The following is a 12,634-nucleotide window of genomic DNA, read 5'->3' as shown; positions in this document are numbered from 1 at the left end:
TTTTCCTCAGAATTGAGTGATTCCATATTTTTTTCCCTCTGCTTGGTCTAAAAAAGTAACCGTTACTGACTGCCACAATTTTTTTCCTGATTTCTTATAGTGTTTCTTAAAGCCAGAAAGTTGCCATTTGAAATGACTTTAGTTTTGTGTCATGTCTGTGATCTTTTTTTCTACAAAATTAAACAACTGAATGAACATCATCCGAGGCCGGTGATTCCATAATTTTTGCCAGGGGTTGTATATATGTGTGTGTGTGTGTGTGTGTGTGTGTGTGTGTGTGTGTGTGTGTGTGTGTGTGTGTGTGTGTGTGTGTGTGTGTGTGTATTTTTTCTGATGTAGTTTGAGACTGATCCAATGAGGATGCAGCTTATAATTGAGCAAAAAGGGGAAACTGGTGGAATTCTACTGTACTTTGAGATCAAATCGATCATGCAAACCCAACAACGTCATTTTGCACTTAGAAAAGCTCCAGACAGAAAGACAATATGGAGGATTGTAAAGAAGCTTCAAATTGATACTGGAAACCTTGCAGTCAGGTTGAATGAATGTCCGAACCGCCACGGTGCACATATTGAGCACATCTTCTAAATGCCAAAACTCTTACAAACTGAAGTGAAATTTGAAACACCAGAGATAGAAATTTTCTGAAATATGCTTCAAGATGACATATGACAGATATCAGTATCCAAAAGTGTATAAATTTTCTCTGGATTTATTTTTGTGGCACTTTTTTTGAAACACCCTGTACTTGAAAGACATTGGACTGATCGAGAAGATGTAGTACTGCTATAACCGACAAATGCAGAAGGTGGCAGCAATGCAACAATAAGGAAGCGGACTGCCATTAAATGCCATAGAAGACGACGACAACTACAGGGTGCGCTTAATTTCTTCACACGGACACGTTCTGAGGAGGGAGTGCATTTTTGCATTTCTAAAATGCCACAAGAAACTACCAAAAAATAAATAAAAGCAAAAATTTACTCATATTAGGAGTCACTCTGGGTAAATTGTCAGACCCACTGATTGTGCAGCTGTGGCTAAGCTAACGTTGGCCAATAAAACAGTGGTGCACTAATGTCACAATTTATTTTCAATTACTCACTCATGCCAGATAAATTTGCAGATGCGCCGTTGCTGCAACCATGTACGTGTATATATTCAAAAGAGAGGAAGAGGCCTTAAGATTCAAAAGAGAGGCCTTAAGATGCAACTGCAGTAACCACTCTATGCCACACACTTAGGCAGGGATGACATACTTACCTCCTGAAAGGATAGACTTGGGTATCAATCTGACGTGTGACGATACTTGTAGAATTGCATTTCATAAGTATTGCAATTTGATATAACAATATATTGTAATTTTTTGTTTGCATTTTCTAGGACAAGTTTATGGGAAAGTTAAATAACACTTTCAGAGACTGTATATCATAGAAATATTTATAAGAACTATGCATCACATTTTTTCAAAATGAAAATTTGATGCCATGTTGAATCTGACGCTGCAGTGTGTACCAGCTGCTGAGACAGTCGGCTGCACAGCATTCGGACTCCCCACCTTAAAGCATCACACCGGGTTCTCCCCAGACAATGGAACAATGGCGCCACACCATTACACTGCCATCTAGCACCGCTATAGTGTAGTGTCATCCCATGATGTTTTAGCGGGAGACATGGTGGGAATCTTCGGCGCGCAAACCTGCTTTTGCGGGAAATTTCATATGAACAACTTCAGCTCTTTATTTTATCCTGTATACATCCAGATGACAACCATGACAAAATTGCATTTTGTCATGGTTTGTGTGTTACACGAAGCCAGATCATCAGAGGATGATCCCTGCATTTTTTTGTTTCGTCTTGGCGGGACAACAGCCCATTCAGGGCGCAGCGATCGCCGTGCCGTCTGGGTAGGAGGCACGCCAGCTCCAAGCGCACCTAGGCGGGTTCACAGCCGACTCTATCAATGCTGTCTGCTGTGGAATCGATCAGATCAGAGGCTATGAACGATGTTGCCTGTGAACAGAGAGGCTTTTATGAAGAAATGGCGGAACGGAATTCAAAATTCTTCAGGTACCAAGACACACTGAGATTTTGGGGCTGGATAGCAGGGTGCATTATTTCCATTCTTCTATGTTTTAAAGGACATGTCGCACTGAAATCATAACATTTCGAAATGTTTCAGACAGCGTTTCTTAGAGGAAAACGTCTCAATGCACACTTGAATGCTGCTAACATTTAAAAACGGAACCAAAGTTTAATTACAATGTTTACATAAGTGTGATATCGTGCTATGATGACTTTTTTTTTTAAGTGATAACTGTTCATTTGTGCAAAAACGTGCACGTGCACATCGTGCGAGTGTGCTGCTCCGTTACAGAACAGTCTCACGTCAAGACAGACTCTCAAAGTAAAACAAAAATAAACCCTACCAGCTCCACTGAGAAAAATAAATAAATAAATAAACTGAACAGTCATCCACTTGTGATTTCCAGCAAAACAACAGCGTCATGGAGACAAACAGCGTGCACGCTCATGGCGGGACTAAAATAGTGTCCAATGACACAAACAGTAGCGTCCCCACACATTAGAATCCGAAATCTGACAGACTGAAAAAATTAAGAGTTTTGGGGTGAAGTGTGTCGTCTCCTGTCTCTCTATTCAGCCTCTGTAAATCCGTACCTTCACTTTCGAATGAAAGCTCACAAGCTTTAATATCGGATGAGGCAGTGTTCATTTCACTGTCTGTCAGCCGTCGGGATGCTTCTGCTTCTCCTAAAATGTACATCACACGCTGAGTAAAATGCAGAGTAATAAGACATTTTCCAGAAATGCACCTGCTGCCTCAGGGAGGAAAGCTGGACCTTTTGTCTTTCTATTTTTACTTTATTTTTTTGACAATATAGAGGGGTGTCAAAATCTGAATTACAAGGACAAGGTGAGATTTTCACAGTGAATGCCCCGAGCCTGGTGATATTGTGACTTGGGAATTCAAACTTTTCAAATTGAAAATTATGCAGGGGAAATGTGTAAAAAAGTCTAGAACCTCCCACATTTGAAATTGTTTTTTTGGACTTTTTTCTTTCAAATACGTTTATTGCACATTTGCAACATACAGTGTGTCAATGAAACACAAACATTTTAGATTAATTTAACTAATCAACAATTCAGCACAGAATCAGACCAGAAACAGTACTAAAAGATTTTCATTTCTGTCTTAGGGCTTCAGGACACAAGGTTGGATATAGGGCTGAAACGATTAGTAGAGTAACTCCAATAATTCGATTACAAAAAATTTTCGAGGCAAATTCTGTGCCTCGAAGCTTCGTTTAACGTTGTAGTACATATCAGGGCTGTACAGTGCGAATGTTTTGCTCACATATTGCGCCTAAAATTTGATTGTGCGAGGAAAAAAAATCAAACGGGCGCACGTGTGCGAGAATGTATTTCAACCCTTTCATTCGCATTTTGCTCCTAAAATAAATACAGTGGTCCCTCGCTATAACGCGGTTCACCTTTCGTGGCCTCGCGGATTTTTTTTTAGTCCAATTTTGCATGCTTTTTTTTTTTTTTTTTTTTTACAATGCATTGTGTTCTGCAGCCTCATCAAGCAGCCGGTCGCGACACCACGAAGGGAGAGCATGCGCATTGTGTTCTGCGTGTCTGTTTATAAGAATCTTCTCACCCAGAAGAAAAAAGAGCGCCAACAACTACCCATAACTGTGTTCTACACTCGGAAAAAGACACCTGCAGCGAGGTGTGAGTCAGTGGAAAAAGACGTGACAGCGCAGCGACGCCAGGACGAAGAGGCGTGATCAGAGGAACTGTGAAATACTGGTCAGTCACTATTAATAATTTCTTATGTGTCCAACCTCGTACGTTCATCGTTAAAATTAAATTCGTTAGTTCTAAAAGCCATCATAATTATTTATAGGAAAACGTTCTATTTTTAATTCTCAAATGTTTGGGCCTGAAAACAGGTTGGTCTTATTTTTCTACTCAGGTTTGAACTTTGAGAGTGTTTACACACGAGAGAAAAGTGAGAAAATGTTCATGCCTGATTGAGAAAAGTGTATAAAGTGTGTAGTGAGGGGTTTTACAGCTTTAAAACATCTATAATAATTGTAAAAGCAGTTCAGGATGAGTGGCAGGGACTGAAGATCTTGGTCAATGAAAACATCAGGGACAAGACCTACAGTGGTCTGTGGGAGACCATGCTGACCAAAGAGCCATACAGGGAGGACTACAAGGTAAGCAAACACTGCTTGTTAGTAAGGTGCAGTGCCCTCCATATATTGGTGATTACAGTTTTAATAAGAACGGCCTATCTTGATCCCGTAGAACATACTGGCGTTGGTGCATCTGATGCTGGTGCTGCCCATTTCTGCTGCCCAGTATGAGAGAGGTTTCTCTGCTCAGAATCGGATTAAGAGCACCAAAAGAAGCAGCCTAGCGGTCTCCACCACTGAAGACCTCATGAGGATCACCCTGGAGGGGCCAGCTTTAGAGGACTTTGATCCACATCCTGCTGTGGACCGTTGGTTGAATGTAGCTAAGCGTAGCAGGCAACCTGAGTATAAAAAGTGGGACTGGGATGTTATGTGTGTGTGAGGGTTTAAAATAATACAAGAAATACACAGCAAAAAGTAATGAAATGGACAAAAGCAATGATGTAAATAACGATAGAAAAGGAAGTAAAAAACAATGAAATAAATACAACAATAGAATCATATAAAATGTGCATGTGTGTGTGGAAAAGGTACTCTCTGTACAGTATGTGTCTTTGTGTTAATAATAAAATTGTATCAAGAAATTTCACAGTGCTCCTAAATTTTTATCTGTGCTCCTAAATTTTTTAATTTAGGAGCACCTGTGCTCCTAGTGAAAAAGCTAAGCGTACAGCCCTGCATATGCCAGGCCTGTGTGTGGTGCTGTAATGTCCCTAGAAAAAAAAAGCAGAAGATGACTAGGGCATGCCCATAAGCCCTGTAAACGCTAATCAAATTAGCGCCTAAAGCTATCGTTTTCCAACATGACACACAGAGTAAAATCAAGCCTTTTAAGAGAAAGACGGTCCACGCTGATCATCTGAAACAGACTGACTGTGCATTTAAAGTGAAGCTGTGTCTCTCTTTCGTGTATAGTCATCATATGTCCAGTTAGGGCTGTGCAATTAACCAAATTTCGATCGCAATATCGATATTTGTATCAAATGATCTCCAAACTCTTATAATCGAGTGAAAAGATTTAAGGGCCTTTCATCAGGCCAATCCGTCAACGTGTCCCAAGACGCATGACGTCAGACGCGTCGCTTCGGAAGCGGCAAGGGGGCGGGATTGCTACGTCACACTCTGGCTGTTTCCACAACCTGAAAAAAAGTTCAGCAATCGCCTTCTTGAATTTGCGTCGCCTGGACCACAAAAAAGCTTTAAAAAACAGCAGTAGAACGATTCTCCCATCACCCTGCTGGGAGAAGCTTTTTTTCAGCTACTTTTCAGAGTGACGCCGACCGAGGGAGGACTGACAACTTGGTGGGATATCGCTCAAACTGCGACAGCAAGCCAATCTGCACGGAGAAGCCGGTCTTCATGCATCATTCCTGGGCAGAGCGAGGCAGGCAGCCGGGGTGATGGAGCAGACCCACTCAGTCCGAAATCTCCCACTTTTTGGATATATGCGAAGTCCCAGTTTGCCCAACGTAGTTTAGTTCTGCAGCTTTATCGAGGTGAGAATAATGTAAAAATAAAACGTGAGGTTTACTGAACTGCTGTGAAGGTTTAATGATCAGTTAACATTAGCTTAGCCTTTTAGCACAGTTGATCTGAGCGACGGCTTTAATTTGTAAATGGTTCAGTCTTTTTTATTTTTACCAAATAAAGCTACAGCTTTTTTCTGACACCACAAAAGCTTAACTTTAAATAACTTATTTTTTCGTGCGTTTTTTTCCATCGTTTTCCCCCCCTTTTTTTCCCTTTTTTATATATAAACTGTTTAGTGTTTCTTTATATTTAAAGAAATATTTTTATTTGTCCTAATCAGGAACATTTGCTGTGCAGACAACCAAACTTCCAATGATGAGCTGAACACCACATCCAGTTGAAAGAAAACATCTCTGCTCTTCAAAATAGGACACAAGTGTCTTCAGCAACACCACCAGAGTTCAAAGCTGCAGAAGAGACCTTCATCTGGTCCCGAGAATTCAAAATAACATCACCTGCTTCTAAATAAAAGGCTCTTTCAACAGCAACTATTTTATTATTTTTAAAAAAGCTGTTTCATTTTATATTTTAACAATAAATGAACGGATAAATTTCTCCAAAAGGAGATAAGGAGACGAGGTCAAGGGAATGATGACAAAAACACAAACTAATAAACATAAATTGAAACAAAAACAATGCAGCCGCACTATGTCCTAGTAGCACAAGTCAGGGAGATACCCAAAGACACTGACCAACTGATTAGCGACAACAGGGAAGCGAGAGGAAAACAGAAAAATAATATATAATATGATATTTTTAATATTTATTTTATTCATTTTATGTTTTATACAGGTAAGGTACAGTACATTTTCAATTTGGAGGTTTTGCGCACATTGTCTATAACAATTTTTTTTTTTAGAGTGAGAGAAATGCTGAATAAATGCATTGTGTAACCAAAAAAAAAAAAAAATTGTTTGAATAATCGTGATTTCAGTATTTACCTAAATAATCGTGATACTGATTTTTTTCCATAATCGAGCAGCCCTATGTCCAGTACTGTGTTGTGTAGCCACTCCCTCATCTCAGGTCCCACTCAGAAAAGGCCCACCTCAGAAGGTGGTCTGTACAGGAGACAGGCGGTGATAATGTGGTTGGCAGTCTGCTCAGGCTCTCCGCACTCACACGCTGCACTGTCTGTTAGGCCCCACTTCTTGGATGCTTTGATGCAGCCGACCCCTGTGTGCAGGCGTTTCAGGAGGGTCCATTGCCAGCGAGGTAGGTCTTCTCCTTTAACACCATCTCCAGGATCCAGGACATAATAGTGTAGACGTGTATGTCCTGCCGACTCCCACTCCTGCTTTCATGCCATCGCCAGCCAGGCTTTGGTTGTCAGATCCTCTGAGATGGAAGTAAGCTTCTCTTACGCGACCTGGTTATATGAGTGGCGGGACTTGAGTCTGCTTGGAGGTGTTGTCATGGTTGTGGTGTCATGGAGGAGGTGCCAATCATGTTCCTGGGCCTTCCTTGCCAAGGCGAGGGTAGCAGCCTCTCGCCATAGACCGGCTGGCGCTATGCTTGATAGGACTGGCAGGTAGAACATGGGGTGGGTTTCAGGCAGCCAGTCCAGAGGGCATTGTTAATGGCCGTATTGACCTTCTTAACATGTGGGCTTCTGCTCCAGGTTGGGGCACAGTACTCGGCTACAGAGAATGCAAGAGCTTGTGTGAAGATGCGTAGTACCTTGGCAGAGGCTGTGTGTTTGTCTCTTTTTAAAAAAACACATGGTCCACTCTATGTGGGGAGTGACTATGTACTGAGCGGCCGGGTGCTGTCTCTCTCTGCTCCATGTGAGGGGCTCTCAGCACTCCTCTCACACCGGGCGAGTCACAGCTCCATCCCAGGCTACACTGACAAACAGTTTCCGAAAGATCCTCTCAGCAAAAGTCCACTCTTTCTTCTGTGTTTTGCTCAGACTCGCACTGAGCGTTTCACTTTTTAATTTTCGCTTTTTTGGGCAACACAAAACGCTTCACAAACACTGTATAAAATAATAATAATAAAAAAGTGATTGCTATGCTTGCATGTTTAAACTCCAGCTGAAATGCATCTGCTGAATTGCAGAGAAAGAGGGATTAAAAAAATAAAAAATAAAACAGGGACCCAGTCCACCAACCTTAAAAAGAAAAGGTTAAATTTTACAAGTTGGGAAAAAAAACAGAAACCACATCCCATTGCCATTTCAGAAAAATGTCAAGATTTTGCGCAGCTATTTTGCCATTTGTGTCCAAATAAAGCTTTTTGCATGGGAGCACTCAGGTTGTCCGGATTTTGCTTTGATATTTGTCTCTTTTTTGATTCAGCACACCTTTTTTACACATCTTGGATGTGTGTGTCTATTCTGATTTACTAAGATTTTGGCACAGAGACATTGTGCCATTGCTTAGGGAGAGTCCTGGACTACTGATGTTGTTTAAAAACGCAAAAGTACTTTTTATCCGATTACTCGATTAATCGTCAGACTAATCGATAGAATACTCGATTACTAAAATAATCGATAGCTGCAGTGCTAGCTGGATAGGACGCCGAGTGGAAGCGTTGCTCGCGGTGATAGTTCCCAACAGCACCGCTATACTAAAAATTTCTGGGGAGAACCCTGCATCACACATTTGGCTTGTGAACAGTCAGCACATCTCACTCGTTAAACATACAACTAAGACTCTCCCAAACCCCAGCGTCTGGGTGTAACACCTTTAAGTAAACATTCACTGGTCAATTTGATTTCTGGGAAACTTAAACGTCTTGCAATACGCCATTTTTGTCTTGTGTCTATTGGAACATAACACAATACTCTGGTTAGGTCTATAATATACTGCACCCTCTGCTGAATTACAGTGGAACTATATTTTCACCAGCAATTTTTATAATATAGATTTTGAGGTCATTTCCCCCACCCCTCTACTACCATACACACTGGTGAATGATTTAAATTTAGCCTGTTACCACTGCCAACAACTGTCAAGGTCCATTTCTCCCCAACCCCTCAGGGTCGACCAGGCACCACACACTACCTCATCAAGAACCCAAACCCATACAGAGCACCACCACCCAAGAGCACCAGGGGAGGGGGATGGAGTGGGGTACCAAAGATCCATATCCAGAGATCTGCAGAATTAAGAGGAGCAATCCCGACTGGTCTTTGAGCACCCCAAATGCCTTGCCATGGGTAAAACCAGGTCTTACTGCAGCTGCAAACAATATGTTCCTGTCCATTTCATATACATATTTTTAGAAAATAGTTTCAGCATTTTGTGTATATTGCCTGTGATAGACTGGTGTCCTGTCCAGGGTGCAACCTGCCTCATGCCCTATGACTGCTGGGATTGGCTCCAGACTGTGCAGACATGATGATACCCCTCAGGTCCAATTTAAGCTGAGGGGTAGAAGAAATAACACGCATCAGATCAGCATTCTGCACAGGCAAAAATACTGAGTGTAGTTATTGGACTCAATACTGGAATCAAAAATTCTAAAGTAGTGCTTCCATGCCTTGTAAAATGTCCAATGATTTATAACAAAGGATTTTTGTTTTCCCCCCAGCTTGGGACTCCGGTAAGAACGGTCGCATTTCACCCCTCTCCTCTCCTCCTTTCTGTTCTCTATCTCTGCTCCGATCTTCAAAATCCCAGCTTCACCAGACTGTGAATTCTTCAAATTAAGATTTGGAAATCAGGGCTGGGGGACCCTGCGTGCCCTGATGGAACCTACCCAGCAGACTATGTTCCCCAAGCTAGGCGATGCGGGCCCCTCCTGCTGCAGCCTTCACCCACTTTGCCTCAATTCGGATGACGGACTGCTTCAAGTTTATTGCACATAAACAATGTCAAATGTATATGCGTTGTCTTTAATTCTGATGTCTGCCATTATTACGGTAAACAACTAATAATTGTGAATTAATTGCTGTATCTTGTCTGAGGTCATTGAAGTGTAAATGTTATTTCACTGTTGTTGCACTCGTGTAATGACAATAACAATAAATCTCATCTAATCTAATTCATGTACTGTTGTGGAGAATTCTACGGACATGTTAAAACAATGTTAAAAACGGTCATTAATTCATCAACAGGACAAACACAACTGAAGCAACCAAACTCCAAAATGGTAGAGGCTTGATTGCAATGATGTCACTACTTTGATCTTTTCCCTCATATGTTTGATGAGCTTTGGGCTCCAGAGATAAAAATACAAGTCATTTTCAAACAAATATAACTAAATGTCACGAATTGGCAAAACATGTTGAAAATGTTTGTCAGCAACTGACAAAATGAATGTCTATTGCTGTGTGCTGCTACCAGACATGTTTTGCCTATCAGCAGCTAAACATAATACCCACTCATCATATGTAGCCTCAGCTCTGAAGTTTGAACCTTTTAATGTGGAAGGACATTCCACTGATTACAGAGACTGAATTGACATCTGCATCTGCCACCGAGAACACTTCAATGTTTCCCACAACAGCTAACAAAGCGTATCTTTCACATCATTGTCCATTTTGTGGCCAATTTGTATTCAAACATCACTTTGAGGGCATTTAAATGTCACCATGGACTGTATTAATGTGGATACTTCTGTGGGTTGCCTACCTGTGTCAGGGGGTCTGATGAGGTCCATGATGACAGAGTCTGCTCCTTTCGTGTAGACAGTGATCTGGTCCGTCAGTGGATGCCTGACCACTACAGACATGCGTTTTCTTGTGGAGTCAAAGCCTAGAGTGTGCAGCAGGTCAAAACTCAGCTTCCCCAAGTGGGGCAGTTCCACAGTCACCTGGTCAGGCAGCCGTCCAACAAGAGAACACTTGTAAGCTCTGGCAGCATAGACGAGCGCGGCTTCATCAGGTGACTCTGCCTCATAGCGTAGCTCGCCCTCTTCCAGGGACCAGGCTTTCCCATCGTAGCAGGGAGGGACAGGGTCAAAAGGGTGCTCCAGACATCCAGACAGCTGCTCTTCATTCAGTTTTGTGATTGTGCTTTCTGCTGAAGGAGAGGACAGCATGCTGGAGCAACCCTTGTTGGAGGAGCGGTTGGTGATGAGGCTGGAGGAGCTGCTACTATTAGAACCTGAGGTCAGTCGGCTGGTGGTAAAGCGTTTGATAAAGTCCTCTATGGTCTTCACTGGAGACTTGTGCCCAAACCTCATCCCAACCTTGAAGACACCAAATAACATGATGGAAGTTAACACCACACCAGCAAGAAGCACAACTTCTAAAAATTGAAGTAACAGACAGAGCCTCTACCAAGGAGGTCTGCATGCTGGCTGGACTGATAACAGGATTATTTAACAAGAACTGAACTGTCTGAAGTCCCACAATCACCTTTATTTTATCACATCTATAATGTCCAAAATCTTCAAGCATATTAAAATAACTCAATCCTTTAAAAACTAGCATGTACGGCCTCGGAGGATGTTCATTCAGTTGTTTAATTTTGTAGAAAAAAAGCAGATCACAGACATGACACAAAACTAAAGTAATTTCAAATGGCAACTTTCTGGCTTTAAGAAACACTATAAGAAATCAGGAAAAAAAATTGTGGCAGTCAGTAACGGTTACTTTTTTAGACCAAGCAGAGGGAAAAAATATGGATGATTGTGATTCCATAATTATTGCCAGGGGTTTTTATATATATATATATATATATATATATATATATATATATATATATACATACATACAGTGGGGCAAAAAAAGTATTTAGTCAGTCCCTGATTGTGCAAGTTCTCCTATTTAGATAGATGAGAGAGGTCTGTAATTTTCAACATAGGCACACTTCAACTGTGAGAGAACAAATGAGAAAAAAAAGTCCATGAAACCACAATGTAGGATTTTTAAAGAATTTATTCATAAATTATGGTGGAAAATTGTTGTGAAAGTGTAGGTACACTGACCCACAACAGGGGGCGCAAATGAACGGACAATGGAGGAAGTCAAATCACAAAGCTTTACTGTTGTGAACACTCACAACAAACGCAACAGATTACAATTATAGCAGTAAGCCGAATTCCAATGGTGTCGTGTGGGCAGGCTCGACGATAGGAGACGTCTGTCCGAGTCGAACCGGAACCATCAGATCTCCTCTGCCACCGAACCCCGGGAATACTGGAGCCGCCAAGTCCCGAACTCCCAGGTGGCCACTGCCTCCGCTCGTCGGATCCGGTACTGCTGGCAAGGAACAGAAACAGTCAGGTGTGGGTGTGGCCGCACCCAGCAACACACAGGGTGGAAACACCACCTCCACCTCTACTCAAAAACAGCACTGTAGGATTGGAATGTGAGTACTTATCCAACCACGTCCAATACGGTCTTCAGCTGACCTAAGCACAAGCAACAAAGTATTACTTCTCTGAATAACACAACTGGCTGAGTTCGTTACCTCCTTAGTAGAGCGATATCTCGGCAATGAGGTGGAGATGCCGTCCTGCTGATATACCTCCCTGGTGATTGATATCAGCTGTCTCAGGTGATGGGTGACAGCTGTCACCCTGGCTACTCCTGTGAGGAGGCAGCGCCCTCCGATGTCTGGAGCACGCACTCCAGGCAGGGCGCCCTCTGGTGGTGGTGGGCCAGCAGTACCTCCTCTTCAGCGGCCCACACAAGAGGACCCCCCCCTCAACGGGCGCCTCCTGGCGCTCGACCAGGCTTGTCCGGGTGGCGGCGGTACAAGTCGGCCAGGAGGGCCGGGTCCAGGATGAAGCTCTTCTTCACCCAGGAGCGTTCTTCGGGACCGTACCCTTCCCAGTCCACCAGATATTGAAAACCCCGGCCCATCCGTCGGACGTCCAGTAGCCGGCGCACAGTCCAAGCCGGCTCGCCGTCGATGATCCGGGCAGGAGGTGGTGCCGGACCCGGAGCGCAGAGGGGTGAGGCGTGATGTGGTTTGATTCTC

General features: G+C 42.7%; 1 protein-coding gene across 1 annotated transcript in view; it reads right to left on the bottom strand.

The window, feature by feature from the left end:
- The window catches only part of atp10a (ATPase phospholipid transporting 10A), a 223,083-nt gene that overhangs the window by 90,887 nt on the left and 119,562 nt on the right, over window positions 1–12,634 (bottom strand). Inside the window, exon 10 of the mRNA XM_034180634.1 lies at window positions 10,337–10,895. Coding sequence (XP_034036525.1) covers window positions 10,337–10,895 — 559 coding nt within the window. The remainder of the gene's footprint in view (window positions 1–10,336; window positions 10,896–12,634) is intronic.

Source organism: Thalassophryne amazonica, chromosome 10, assembly GCF_902500255.1.
Source record: "Thalassophryne amazonica chromosome 10, fThaAma1.1, whole genome shotgun sequence".
NCBI lineage: Eukaryota > Metazoa > Chordata > Actinopteri > Batrachoidiformes > Batrachoididae > Thalassophryne > Thalassophryne amazonica.
This window is presented reverse-complemented; position numbering and strand designations above follow the sequence as displayed.